This window comes from Poecilia latipinna, unplaced genomic scaffold (assembly GCF_001443285.1).
Source record: "Poecilia latipinna isolate Pla-1442-1.1 unplaced genomic scaffold, P_latipinna-1.0 Scaffold4, whole genome shotgun sequence".
Taxonomy (NCBI): Eukaryota; Metazoa; Chordata; class Actinopteri; order Cyprinodontiformes; family Poeciliidae; genus Poecilia; species Poecilia latipinna.
In genome coordinates, this window is record NW_015112620.1 from 921,258 (window position 1) to 936,254 (window position 14,997).

General features: G+C 38.5%; 2 protein-coding genes across 3 annotated transcripts in view; both read right to left on the minus strand.

Moving 5' to 3' along the window:
• The window catches only part of bglapl (bone gamma-carboxyglutamate (gla) protein, like), a 4,888-nt gene extending 4,614 nt beyond the window's left edge, over window positions 1–274 (minus strand). The window contains exon 1 of one of the 2 annotated variants that reach the window (XM_015051073.1): window positions 130–274. In XM_015051073.1, coding sequence (XP_014906559.1) covers window positions 130–190 — 61 coding nt within the window. In that variant the 5' untranslated portion in view covers window positions 191–274. The remainder of the gene's footprint in view (window positions 1–129) is intronic. The other variant, XM_015050994.1, reaches the window with a different exon arrangement.
• Window positions 275–5,116: 4,842 nt separating this feature from the next.
• erp27 (endoplasmic reticulum protein 27) lies at window positions 5,117–13,081 on the minus strand. Its single transcript, XM_015058545.1, has 7 exons — window positions 12,896–13,081; window positions 11,112–11,197; window positions 9,540–9,677; window positions 9,312–9,428; window positions 7,848–7,973; window positions 7,443–7,640; window positions 5,117–5,220 (listed from the first exon to the last, which is right to left on the minus strand). Exons 1-7 carry the CDS (start codon window positions 12,951–12,953, stop codon window positions 5,179–5,181), a joined length of 765 nt encoding a protein of 254 aa, XP_014914031.1. The 5' UTR covers window positions 12,954–13,081; the 3' UTR covers window positions 5,117–5,178.
• Between the last annotated feature and the right edge of the window lie 1,916 nt (window positions 13,082–14,997).

Genomic DNA, 14,997 nt, shown 5'->3' on the forward strand with positions numbered 1-14,997 from the left:
ACACACACACACACACACACTCACACGCACACACACACACACACACACACACACTCACACACCCACACACACACACACACACATATCACTGACATCAACAACATTTGATACAAAGGTTTTTCTCCGTACCTCCCATGGACCAGCACACCGACAGAAGAGCACAGATGGAGAGCAGAGCCAGAGTCTTCATGGTGTCTTGTAGATTTGGTTCTCTCTGTAGTCAAGCTATTATTTTATCGGTTGCTTTTCTTCCGATGTCTTGTTCTGTTTCTGTCCCCAAAGTCAAGGTCAATATATACTGTAGTCCGGCTGTATTGTCAGACCAGACCCACACATTGAACCCAACTCTCTGATTGGCTGGAGAATCGAATATCAACGTTTCCGCTTCCACTTGTCATGAAAGCTCCCACAAACACCCACGCAACCTCTGGCAATGAGTCGAAAAACTCATGCAGCGTACACAGCCACAAGCATTCCTTTCATTTGCCTGTTTGCAAACTACATGGCAGGGATTTGTACCTCTTCAGTGCTGCATGAGAGTATTCCTATCCGCTGGAATTTTTCATATTTTTCTATGGTGCAGCCATAAACTTAAATTTAAGGGTAAATAACTCAGGTTCAGGACAATTTAATTGGGGCAGTCTGTGACCATAATTTTTTCAGCCTTGCCACAAGTCCTTAAGAGGATCTAATTTTGAACTTTGACTTGGCCATTGTAACAAACGGATATGTAAATATGAATAAATCTGAGGCATTCCTTTGTCCCTCTGGATGCATGTTTAGGGTTGTTTTGCTGCTGGAAAGTGAACCTCAAACCCCGGTCTCAAAACATTTGCAGCATCCGACAGGATTTTATCCTGTTTTTGTCCCGTTCCCTTTTCACCATCAACTCTGACCAAATTCCCAGGTTTTCCATCAAATGTACAGTTTTGTATGTGGCCTGATAAGTTCATTTTTGGTCTAACCTGGTCGCCTTCTTCCACGTGCTTCCAGAATTCTTGCGCATGACAAACTGCACGCAGACATTTTTATGAGTTTGTTTCAACAGTAACTTTCTTCGTACCACTGTCAGTTACCATGAATATCCTTGTTCAATTGATATTCTCCTTGCCTGGATTGCCGGTGGAGCTGGATAGCTATGTCTTGGAAGGTTTGCAGATTGCCATGCTCTTTTTCCACTTAGATTTTGTATCACGGATCGAGATGTTTAAAGCTTGGAATAATGTTTCCTTACTTAATCCTGCTTTACAACCTTCTTCCAAACCTGTTTGCCAGTTGTTGTGTTTCTTGTTCTTCATGATGCTGTTTGTTCAACAGTGTTTCCTAACAAACCCCTGAGAAAAGCTACATTAATGCAGAGATAACAGAGAAAAATACAAAATATACACCCATTTTTTTCTTTTTCCACATTTGTACTTGAGAAATGTTGCAAAGTTGTGAATCGTTTTCCTTCCACTTCAAATTTATAAACTGCGTGGCTGGTCTGTCACATAAAATCCAATAAAAATAAAAAATAAAAAAAAATCACTGAAATTTGTCTGTCAAATATATTAGCATGAAACATTTAAAAATGACAGCAGTTGACTAAATTTGTGTTTGCAAAGTGAAAAAGGTAAACAGGTTCATGAGGTTTGAAGACTTTTCTATTGCATTGTATATTCTTATAGTTAAGCTAACTAAATGTGTTAAATCACATACACTAGAGGTGTCCAAAGTATTTGGATTTATTGGATTTATTTTTTGTGGCCCCAGCTGCAGTTACAGAATAACACAACTTTGTCCTGTCTAGCGCAGGTGGCTGATGCAGATGGAGAGATTTTATTTTTAATCAGGGTAAAACAATTACCAACATAATTTCTTACAATGGAAAATGTTGTGTATGATACACATTTGAGTTTAAGTAATCATGTTTTTGTAAGTAGACCATCATCTATCCAGAGATTTTTACCACAAGGGTGACTTTGACTTTATCTCTTTTTTTTTTTTTACTTTTGACCTGACAATTTTTGGTCCATATATCAAAAAGTCTGGATACCCTCTGTCCATACCATTCAGTGGATTCTTTTTGCACACATTTACTATCAAATTCACAGTTTGATGCATGATTGCAAATTTCTCTGTAGCAACAATCCAGTTTTTCTCTCGCAATCAAACTCAAACTGATCCTTTTTTGTTTATCTTTTCTCCCATTTCTGTGCATCTTCTTCAAACCACAGTTTCCATTACCGAGTATAAATATTGCAACAAGCCCTGCAAGTCTACAGTGGTGTTACGAGATTTCCACAATATACCCCTAAGATGCAATTGGATTCTAATCAGGGAGACCCAGTGGAACACTGCGTCTTCCACAACAAGGTCTCTTCTCGTCCCATCACTGTTGTGCTCCTACCCTCTTTGCCCCAGATGTGATCCCCCACCCCCACAAACCCCAAACTATAGCTTCAGACGACCGCAAGCTACTAATCGAGTGACATGGAACAGCAGTGAGCCTCATTATGCGACAGAGCTTAATTAGAGTGCTGCTCAGTCTCTCTCAAACCGCAGTCAGTCACTATTTCCAGATTCTACTTGGCCCGGGACCTGGAGAGATCCAGAGCACGGCCACGGCTTCCAAACACCGACCTGTGGCCCAACACACGGCCTTACTTGAGGTATTTCAGCGTATATGGAGGTATATTTAGGCAAGCCCCATGTGTTGGATGCAAAGCGTATTGCATGCGGCTTTGGCTGCAGCGTTGTGTTTATACGATACGGTTCAAGAGTAACCGTTACTGCGGTTTTCTTGATAAAAATAAATATTTGGAGATGGCAAATTTGGCTCAAACTGTGCTGCACTTGTGAGGATCACCAACCATTTATGGTTCGTGTATAAATATCCTTGAGGACCCCTGATAGGTTAATCTGTCATGTGGGGAGAGACTCCGTCTGCTGCAGAGTGACCTCGTGTCCGTAATGTATCGCAGTCTGTCGTTATTCCTGGTGTCAGTGATTTGTTTTGGACCTTACGCTGTATAATTTCAGTGTCTGGTTCAAATCTCCATTTTTGTGGATGCATTTCAGAGTGTGTGGGGGGACAAAGCCGTAGAAAACAATTGCTATAATGTCCACAAAGAGGCTGGAAAAACAGCGTCTGGGGCTTTTCTGCCTTGAGTCAAGTTTCTCCTGTGGCGCTCGGCAACAAGCGGTGCTTATTTTCTGTTTTTTCATGTTCCTGCTGGTCCATGCATGTCCACTGGAGAAACAAACTGTGGAATGGATCCTGTGCCATCAATCATCTCTTTCTAAGCACGGAGCGTTCTGAAAGGAGATCATCCCACAGGCGGATTATCGGAGATAAAAAAAATAATATTTCAAGCGCAAAAAATATGGTCCAAAGAAAACATCTTTATTGATTTTACTCTATTTTAGCAGTAACAAGTTCAGACGTATTCTAATTAGAAATCTGCATATCCTCTCTTATGGACATAAGGATCAAAACAAGGAAGTCAAAGAAAGAACAGAGACTTGACTCTTTTCAACTTATTTTTGAATTTCCTCTTGAACAAAATATGTTCTTAGTTCTTTATCTGGAATAATAAAAGACTTGGAGCGGCTGCTGCAGTAGACAGTATCTATACGATGTATTTGATTGGATGGATGGATGGATGGATGGATGGATGGATGGATGGATGGATGGATGGATGGATGGATGGATGGATTTTTATTTTTTTTACAAAAACAAAAATAAAAAAACTTCAATATCAAAGTGAAAACTTATTTCTACAAAATAAAAAAACATTAGCATAATAAGTGATTGCATAAATATTCTCCTCTTCAAGTCAGAATAGACTTTCAGTGACAATCACATCAGAGACTGTGCTAATAAGTTTCAATCAGGTTTGACCATCAGATCAATGTCTAGGCTTTGACTGGGCCATTCCAGAACATCAGTCTTGTCATCTTCAAACAATTTCTATACAGCTTCAAATGGATGTTTCAGATCGATGCCTTGCAGGAAAATAACTGTTCTCAGAAGCCATAGATCTTATGCAGATGAAAACAAATTGTCCTCTAGGACATGACACATTTAAGAACAGAAGAAATCTGTTCTGTTCTTTTATTATTTTTTTAACCACATGAATACATCAATAATTAAATAAAATATAAGAAAATAAAAAAGACATTTTTAATGTTCTGCCATAAGAGTAAACAAACTAAAAACATGGGACAGTTTTTCTTCGCCATCAGATGTTATAAAACCAAAGTCACATGTTCAAGTCCGTTCCCTTTGACCCCTCTCAGCTTTACATTTGTTTTCTCTGTCAGCTGCCTCACTCGCAGCCACAAACAAAAACGAATGGCAGGCGTTGCTTACTGCATATTTCCATCTGGTCTCTGAGAAACGGTCACCTGCCAGGCTTCCCTGATTCCGCCGGATGTATCCACTTGGCAGCACAGCACTACTAATTATACTGATCCCAGTCTGGGCCTTGAAATTCCCGTCTTGCTTGACAGATTATTTTTGGGACAAGCCCAAACTTTTCTTCTCTCTTGATGTCTACGGCCCATCTGTTGTTCTTTTACTGAGTTTCTGCAGCTTTTACGGCGAAATAATCGTACTTTCGCTCCGCATTTAGAGAACTGCATATGATCTCAAGACAAATATAGAAATTTTAGATGCCCCAGTTCTTCAGTGTGTGTATTTGCTACAAATGTGGCTTCTTAGCGTTTTTAATGAGGATTTCGAAATTGGCCTGATCTCCCTTTTTTTTTTTTTTTTTTTCATACTTTACCCCACAAAATTAAAAAAACCAGCAATAGCAACTCCGTCTTGCCTCCCTCCACTCCCGTCTCCCCAGTCTGCTTTCTGTCAGTCTCCCTAAGGTTGGTGTGTTGTGGTTTGGACGCTAACATTTGCAGACAGAAAATCAAACTCCACCACATCACTGCAACTTGTGGCCAGTGACCTGTGGCTGCCTAACCAGACCGTAGACTGGCTCACACTTTGTGTAAACAGACAAATCCTAACATGCACCAGCAAAGAGGTGAATGTAAACATTTTTTTTTTTTTTTTTTTCCCCCACCACATTACCTGTGCTGAGGAAAGGAAATCGCATGACAGTAGAGTCAGGTGTTCCGTTTTTCATATATTTGTTTTTATTTTGATGTTTAATAGATGGGTTACATTTTGGGTGAGTTTTACAGTTCTGTTTTGGGCTCTTCTCCTGCTTGCTTCACGTTCTGAAAATAAAAAATAAAAAAAGGATTTAGTGAGTGACATACAGTTACACGTATTGTACAAGTTAACTTGTATCCTGTTGTCAACAACAGCTTTAGCTGAGTGATAAAAAAGTATAGTTTTTTCTTGAATTTTTTGACATTTTATTCAGTCGCTTCTTTTCAGTGTATTTGAATATGTGCTTACTTGAAACGCCATCCCAGAGCATTACCTTATCGTGCAGGGGGGGGAAAAAGTAATAACCGATTTCCAAACATTTTTATAAATGAAAATCTTTGGACACACAAACACGTTGCGGTAGATGTTCAGGTCAAATGAGACTTTGGTCTAAATGCAAAAACACTAAACGCCTGGTCTTAGGAAACAAGACGAACCACTCTGAACACATTATTTTAGCCTCCAACAGTGAAACATGGTAGTGGCAGCGTCATGCCGACAAGATAGGTGCTCAAGGGAAGCTGCTCAAAATTGGAAAAAGATGGACCGAGCTAAGATCACTGAACCGGATGGTCGTCTTAATACCAAAAATAAAAGTAAAATCCCATAATTTTACTGTCATGATGTTTGTCCTTGAAACAAACTGACTCTGATTGTTTATGTAGTGCAGATTTGATCAAGGAAGCAATGATGTGTTCACTATTGTATTGCACCTAACACCTCAACCTGTTGTTTACTCAAAGTTCAATATGATGATTTCTTATTTACGCATGCAGAAGGACTTGTATCCATCCATCTTCTCCAGATATTTTAAAAATTCACTCTACATGCTGAGGTGCTATGGAGACAGTTTGCTTTGAGAACTTAGAGCCACAAACGGTCGTCCTTCAGTTTGCCGCCAAACTGCTACGCCCAGCTGTGCTGGGTTCCTGTGTTTTAACTGGCACACACAAACACACACATGCATTCATGCACGCATGCCCGCCCACACAAACATAGAAAATTATAGCCAGGAAATCATATAGATGCTTCTGTTATGCGAGGAATGAATTTAAATTGTTTCCAGCTTATAAAGCATTGTCATTTTTGAATTTGGCAGCCATTTAGACTGAAGCTAATAATTATTTACAATGGACACGGCAGTAAGAGGACATACGCCAGTAATTGAGGAATTCACATGTGAAGAAGTTCAGGTCAGAGTGACGGATTTACCAGGAGAGGGATTTAAGAGCATTACTTTATTGATATGTGACAAATATTCTGAACATTTTCTTGTTCTTCTTTGAGTTACCATTTCACAAGTAAAAATCATTTGTGCTGCACTGCCTCCTAAACGTATTTTTGTGTCATTTTTCTTATGTAACCTGGAGAAAGCGTGAGATTAAAAATCTAATTTTCAAGAATGTTAGCAGCTGCGTTTTCTTTACAAATGTGTGCAAGAGTTTGTCAATATTCTGTTAATGTTGGAAAAAAACAACACACTTTCACAATTGCAGTGTTTCGATTAATTAAGAAAATGCAATTAAAATCACTTGAATAAGTTTGTTCACTCGATAAGTTATTAAGAACCATTCTGCGCCGTCATCCTCCTTTTCACTTCCTGTCGTCTCCTTTGTCTTTTCTGCCAGTAGCAACATCCGGTTGTTGATCATGTGACTCATGTGATGCGAAAAAGAAAAAAAGTGTTTCTGTTGCAGTTGTGCAAAATATAAAATTTTTGATAAACCCTAAAACCACCTCATCCTCTTGCAATAAGTTTTCATCAAAAAGTGTGAGTGTTTTCAAAATTGTTTCTGGGAAATGTTTCCATTAAGCCAATTAATTTTTGTAATTCCAATTTGTGCACTTATGTGGTCAATGGAAATGCATTTACTGTAATCTTGGCCTTCAGTGGAGCTGTGAGCTTTAGCCTCCATAACCAATTAGTCTGGATTGATAACAAATTAAGATGCAAAGTGAATTTATTTTCTGCATGTCACTTTTGGAGGGTGAATGTTACCTTCAAGTTATGCTTTCCAACAATGCTACTGCTTTCTTTCCCTTCACTTTAGAAAAAAAATAATGAAATACTTATTTTTTTGATGATAATTATTAAGTATTTGTTCAGTCAGTTGCACTAAAGTTCCACCAAAGTCGGTTCATATTCAGTCATTGAACTGGGTGTCTGTTTTATTTATTTCTTTTTTTCATTATGTATGATGGCATTTTTTCTTGTATTCACACAGTTAGGAATTATTCATATAAAGTGATGACACAGATAGGAAACTGGTTTCAGATAATGGCTCACCTTCAGTTCTCCCTTTAGGAAAGATTGACAGAAGTCCCGCACACGCTCTGTGGAAATTTCTCCTTCAGGTAGGAGCCACTTCATGTCGGAATCTTTATCATAGAGCCCGACTCGAGGCAGGTCCGTTGACTTCAGGCCAAAGTAGTTGAGTGACTTGAAATTGGACTTTACTTCTCCGTTGATAAGCACGAATAAGAACTGGAACAAAGAAGTTTAATTACATCATGACATCAGACGTCTGATGCCTTCGTTTATCTAGGACAGAACGTCCATAAAGCCTACTGGGAGAGTACTTTTACTTTAATTGTCCAAATACTTCTGTTTGAACTCACTGACATCTATAAAGTGAAGTTTAACGTGAACCTATTTTTCTCTAGAAAAAATATATTTCAGGAATATCTTCACCTTGCCAGTGAACTCGGGGGCCAGAGCTCCCAGTCTCTCCTTGAGCTCGGTATATTCTTTACTCCCCCTGTTGGCAAAGAGCACAAGGTGTGTCTTCACCTCTGAATTGAACAGGCCCACAGCTGTCTGGGAAAATAAAGAGAGGCAATTGAACATCATGAGACTGTTAAGGTGCCAGACATACCTATTTCCACTTGTGGAGCTCTTTGAGGGCCTCTAACTTGACCGGCTCTATTGCAGCACTTGAAAAAGTATTCTTGCATGACAGCCTTTCCCATTTTTGATCACATTACAATCACAAACCTGGCTGGGATTTTAGTTGAAAGACCATTACAAAGCAATGCATAATTCTGATGTAGAAAGGAAAATGATACATGAAATTAAAAATGTTTAGTGGTTTATATACAATATGTACTCAGCTTCCTTTATTCTTTTCCAAATTGAATCCCTTGCAACTAATTAGTTCCGGAGTTGTTTGATAAGCAAATAACCCTCCTGTATAATATAAATCTCAGAAGTGTGTAAGAGAACAAACAGTAACATGAAACCCTGAATATTTCTCTCCACCTACACTGAAAAACACCAGCAAGGAGATCATTAATCAGAGAAACAGCCAGGAGGCCAACGGTAGCTTTGGAGGAGCTGCTGAGATCCACAGCTCTCCTGGGAGAATCTATCTGGCTAAAGCTTTTCAGGAGACTCTGCAAGCATGTAGAGGAAGATACTAGTCAGGTGAAACCAGATTTTTTTTTTTTTTTTTTTTTTTTGTTTTAAAATGTGTGGCGGAGAACAAACATTGCACATGAAATATGGAAAGCTGGTCGAAACGATACCCTGAAATATCTGCTGTTGTAAATGCAGTGAAAGGTGGTCCAATAAAGTGCTGACTCTGAGGGGCTGAATATAAATAAAAGATCCACCTTTTGGACTTTTAGTCATGAACACATTTTAAAGCCCTTTCCCTCTAGTTCAGTTATGTAATGTTTTGTGTTGGTCTACCAATAAAATTCAGTAGAATACAAAAAATTCAAGAAAATTCAAGTAGTTTAAATTCTTTTGCAGGACACTGAACACGTTTTAAATTTTTGAGCAACTAACTGTTTCCCTCCTATTTTTTTATTTGGAGTTTATTGTGAAAATTTATTGTGAAAATAATTGTCATTTTGTCTTGACTTGAGTCGTCAATTTGTATTAATTGCTGATTTTGTGTTAATTAAGAAAATACATTGTGTGTTACATAAAATGAGATCTAGATCCCAATGGGGTTTACCTGGTTAAATAAAGAAAATATTATTTAACTGTAATTGGGTGCATTTTTCTAATCTTCATTCGAAAGACTCCAGTCCTTTCAAACAATGTAGCAGCAGTATCAAAATTGGTATAAAATATCAAATATTTTTCACAGTATCAGTCCAGAAGTTAATTTTTATTTTTATTTTTTTCTAGTTTAACACCGCTACTCACCACTTGGTTGTATTCTGTGATGTATCGGAGCTCGTTGGTGGAGATGAAGTTCACAAGTCCATCAGACTTTAACGTCTTTACCTCATCAAGAACTAGGTTCTCCTGATGGTTATCTACCTGGATCACAAGATAGATGCGTGGGACAAAGTTAGAATCGTCATCATCACAAAACCCCCTGTATCCCTAATACTAAAGACATGCATAAAATCTTTAAATATTTTAAGGCACTTTTCTGAAGAGGCTGATGGTTCCTGAAGAGATGCTGAAGTCAGCCCACACTTCCTTCACTGTGCAAATGGCTGCAGGGATAAGGTCAACTTTCTGTGAAGCTTCCAGAAGTTCCTCGTATCCAAAGCTCTCCTCATTCTAAAAAAATAAAAAATAAAAAAAAGATGGTGTCAATCTTCTCTTATCACACCATCCACACCTACTTCTTCAAAAGTGTGTCTTCATGACATGCTTCTGCACCGTCTTGGCCTCGACTGCTGATCGCCTTCCACGAAATTGTAATCACTCTGACATAAATCTTATGTAACCTGGGCAAGACTGTCTGAGGTTGCAGGGAACACCGTGGACTGTCGGTGGGAAAAGAAGTGGAAAAGTTAAAGAGAGAAATGGAGGCTGCCTCAAAGAGGGGTGAATCATCGCTATTTTTGAGACACTGTTTTATGAGCTCTGGCAATCTGATTTTTCATTTTGAAGCCTCCATGTGATCATTCTCTGTGAGTCACTGTTCCAATATTTTGGTCTCATGTTGCCTCCAGCATCCAGCTCCATGCTATCCTCGTATGCTCTCGCTTCTCCACTCTGCTCCTCGTGAACCTCCTCCCTGCACTTTGCAGTTGCGGACATAAAAGTCTGCCGAGCCAATCCCGCAAGTCTTAGTATGTATTTCCTGTTAGTTCTTCCGTCTTCCCACACAAGCAGCGTCTGGCCAAGGAAGTTTGGACAGAAGGACACTGTCTCTTCTCTGCCAGAGGTGTGGTGACAGGAAGTATATCATTCGTCAAAATCTATTTGTGAGAATATTGTATTATAATGATCAGGTTAGGAATGGCTGCTTTTTCGCATTTTTCATCTTTGCCAGAACTCTTCTTTCAACTACTTTCTTTCTTCCACTGTTCTATGAAGCTCAGGTTTTTGACATGTACCACAAGTAGTTGTCAACAGATTTCCCACCTGAGCATTGCATCTCTGCAGCTCATCTAGAGTTACCGTGAACCTGCTTTTCCTGATTAATGTTCTTACCCAGCCTGTTGACCGTCATGTCCTGGTGGGTTTGCAGTAGCGATGTGCAATTATCATATTGTTTAGGATGTAGCACTATAATGGCTTTGATCATTTGACATGAGCAAGGGCAAAGAAAGAGGATGATGTGACGTAAATATCCAAGGATCGGGATTCAGCTGTGTTGAGGATTTATGCCTCATATGGTCAACAGGAGATCATCTTAAAAGCTCTGTTTCTCCCCTGCCTTCTCTTCTGTTATTCCTTGGCTTTTATTATGCTGCTTGTTTACTAATGTTTCCCAACAAACCTTTAAGGACTTCACAGAACAACTGGATTTATGGTTAGATTAAATTACACACAAGTGGAGTCTGTTTACTAATGAGGTGATTTGTGAGGTCAGTTGGCTGCACTGGGCCTTATTAAGGGGTTTTCAGAGTTAAAAGGGAGTGAGTAACAACCCACACAGATTTTTCCTGAAAGAAAATGTGAAAACCTCCAGTTCTCTAATATGATCAGTTGATGCTGTCTCCTGATTAGCTGACTTCTGAAGGCATCATTAACTCCTCTGACCTCCAGGAATCCGATGACCACCACTTCAGCGGAGTCGATGAAGGCCTTAACGGCTTCCGTATCATCAAGCTTCTGAAGGCCACTTTCTGTGAAACAAAGACATGACGCCACATGGCGTGAGCAACCGACTGCAGTGGCTCTACTGTCACTTTCAGAACCATACAGACTAAACTCGTTATAATGCTAGCAGCTGTGAGACTGGACAAAGGCACAGGATTGGTTTGGGGTGAACTCGAACATGAGCAGATTAGCATGCTAACATTAGGAATCCTGTTTCTCCCTTCACTTAAACAGATCAGTTTATTCTCAAGTAGGTTCAAATGTTTCCTTTCACTCAAATGCAAAATAAAAATAAACAAATTTACACGTTCCTGTTTTCTAAGTCGCTAATAAAATAAGGGAGGGCAGAAATAAGTCCTTTGAATAATAACTGAAGTCACTAAAAAGGCACTTATATAACTGTACAAGTGAGAAATACAAAATGTAGGTGAATAAAATACATGGTCACAACAAGAAGAGCTCTGGCACAAATTTCAACATTTGTTTTTTTTAAACTCAATCTGCAAGTTGTAAAAAACCATGGAATTGTAACGACCTCGACTTTCTCTTTAACCATTTAAATGTATTTGTACACAGTTCAAAGTTAATAAGGAATCTTAAGTAAAAAAAAACGTACATTATCAGGACAAAACACACTCACTCAAAATTTCTCTTACTTTGCTTTTCAACAATGGTTAATGTTATTGGTAAATTTTAGTTGAAACCTTTCCAGGTATTTTTACTGCAGAGTAACAAGAGATGTGTCTTATTTGGGACCTGATCCAATCTGGGATCCAATCCTGCTTAAGGCATTTTTAAATGAGTCCTTGAAGAAACTGAAGCGATACTGATTCTGATGTTGGTTTTTGTATTGTATGTGAATTTATACCTACTCCATCACCAGCAACGAAAATGTGTATGAAACTGGTTGTTTTCATGCTCACCAGCTTGAAAACCTGATAGGACGAGTAAATTATTTATGTTGATCAAACCATTTGTTTTCCACAACAGTCTTAGTGTTTTTACCCAGTATGGTGACGAGGCTGTAGCGTCCAGCTGGTCATGCCATGTGCTCTATACTCAGAGATCGCTTGTTATTGTGGGAGAGGTGATTAGAGAGGAACAGAAACACTACACATCAAATTTTAAGACGTTTAAAGCAAAGCGTTACATTTTTTTTTAAATTAGAACAACTTTTTCAGCAAGTTTTATTGATGCACAATTAACTAGAACCTCAATAAAAATCATTGTATCAAAACAGAGACTAAACATGTTAATGTTAGATTTTAGCAAACTGTTCCTCTTAATAACCCTGGAGCAAGATACAAGTTTCACTGTTCTGTGGTTGGAAGAAAAAAAAAAAAGTTGTTCCTGAAAAGAAAAACTGATTTGAGAAACTACAATGTCCAGAAAATCATGAGTGATTTAAGTTGGACACGAGTTTAATACTAATGTAGACCATGCAATTCTAATTTAAAGTACTCTGTTATATGGGACCTCACTCTGAAGCTCCATATTTTTGAGCTTATTTCACAAATGTCAAAATGGGACTCAGTATTAGCAAATGCCTGACCTTCAAATTGTCAGATCAGAATCTTGAACAAATATCCTGATTGACACACAGGAGTAATCTCTAGTGGCTCGTTGCTTTAAGGGAGGCACAAAACTGTTCAAAGTGTTATCAGAGTGGAAACGTTCTAGAGAAGGTGCACAGAAAAACTCACAGAAGATGTGAAGCAATTTACCTTTTTCTGCGGCAACGACAGAGGACACCAGAAGGGTCAAACACAGAGTGACCAGCATGTTTGGACCGATTTAGCTCACAGGGAAGAAGGCAAAGAGAAAGCCAAGCAAGGAAAGCCCAGGACACTGTGTCTGTTCTTTTCTGTCCCCTCTGCTCTATCTGTGACGGTTGCCTCATGGCTGCCAGCAGAGACCACAGCAATGTCCGTGGGTTGTGATTGGAAGCTTTGTGGGAATCATCCAGGTGCTCCTCAGAAGTCGGACAATCAGCGATCTTAGACTACGTGTCGCTGTGCCACAGGAGACACGTGTGAGTGCGTGTGTCTCCGTATCTAACTGTAACGTAGGGATGACAGTATCAAAGCTCACATGGTCGGTTCCACCGTTCTTTCATTTGGTTCCATCACATGTTCACATTCTTTAAATGTTTGCACTTTTATTTGCACTTTTAATCTGAGAAACATGCAGAGAAGTTGCAGTCAGTATTTAGGAAGCTTGTGTGAGGAGTGAAGCACCAAGTTCAAGCAAAGCGCAGTTTTCTACTTTCACCACATGATGGAAACGTATCCCATTTATTTACCTCCTAGCAGAACACAGCCATCTCACTCTCTGACATTAACACCAAACTTTTCCAGTTTTGACATTATTGTTCCCAACATTATTTCTGTTTTCTAAAAAAAAAAAAAACATTATTATAAAACATAATTGTTGTTTATTAACTTCTTTATATTCAGAGCTTTTACACATAGTGACATTACTATGCCTTTGAATTATTTGGGAAAGCCCAGATGACGATGTCCTCTCTTTGATGGCTTCTGATTTATTTACATTTGAGATGATTGGATGCACACCGGTAGATGCATGTTAGGGTACCATCAGTAACTAATTATCAACAAAAAAAAATCTGAAAAAAGCTGTCAAGACATGAGTAAGAGAATGGTGTGTCCAAATGTCAGATGCCTGATGCTTCAGTTTATGCAGGTATAGACATTTTGGAAACGTCTGGCCATCAGCAGAGACGGATTCTGTGTCCCAGAGATGAGATGTGATAGGTGCATTAACCGTGGGACAAAAGCAAAATACATTGTGAAGATTCTGTTTGAAGTAGGTAAATAAGTGCTAAACATGGACTGAAAAGCCACTCAGGGAGATCGAAGCCGTTACTCTGAAATGACCAGATTACAGTTTGCAAATTACACACAGCAACAAAATTCCAGCAAATGATTGTTAGTTGTGGGATACCAAGAAAGCTTAACTCAAGTTATCAGTTTTTAAAGGAAACCATGCAAAATAATAATATGCGTAAACTCATTACACATATTATTATTAAATTGTCTCTCGTTAATCTGGTATTTAGCAAATAGAAATACTGACCAAAGGCAATAAAAGGCTTAGTTTGATTTAATGTCAGACAGCATTTTATGATTGAATATTTAAAAATGACCAGAAAAAGTTACAGTCAAACAACTAAAAAAAAAATGTTTTCTTGATGCTGAAAGTGTTCAAAATATTAACAAAGGTACATCTATTCAAGATGGCATTTATTAAGAAAAAGGCAATAGAGGTAACATATAACTGCACTTTTTCTTGAACAGTAGCTTCATTTTGGGAAAAAATATTGCTACACTTGAAATTACGCAAAAAAGCTTGATGAACATTTAATTGGGAACCTCAGAGATTTTCCCTTTGTATCATTAAAATCTAAATACATGTTATAAAAAGACTTCGAAGAAAATGAGTGGTCTTTTGAAAACCTATTCCGGTTGTGCCCTTTTTTGTCTTATCCAGAAGTAGGTTTACAAGTGCTCTCTAAATAAGAGACAGACACACACAGCAGTGATAAAAAGGTTTGGTGGGAAACTTTGAGAATTTTAAGGAACCAGAAGACAAGCGATCCTTAAACTGTTCAGAGACTGGAGAGGAAGTGGAATATAAACATATCAGATAATCAGAAATATCAACCAGCACACAAGAACAATTCAGGAAATATTGCTAAACTTCTTCAACCAACATGTCAACACCTCCAAATAAATCGCCAAAGCAAAAAAGCAAAGTCAGTGTCTTAAAACACATTTACTCCCATGACAGGTTCAACTACTTGGAG

Excerpts from the sequence above, each read along its gene's own strand:
- erp27 (XM_015058545.1), bottom strand. The coding sequence starts at position 12,953 with ATGCTGGTCACTCTGTGTTTGACCCTTCTGGTGTCCTCTGTCGTTGCC. Across the intron at positions 11,198-12,895 it reads TGTCGTTGCCGCAGAAAAAG|AAAGTGGCCTTCAGAAGCTT; the intron begins GTAAATTGCTTC and ends TTTGTTTCACAG. Across the intron at positions 9,678-11,111 it reads TGGTCATCGGATTCCTGGAG|AATGAGGAGAGCTTTGGATA; the intron begins GTCAGAGGAGTT and ends TTATTTTTTTAG.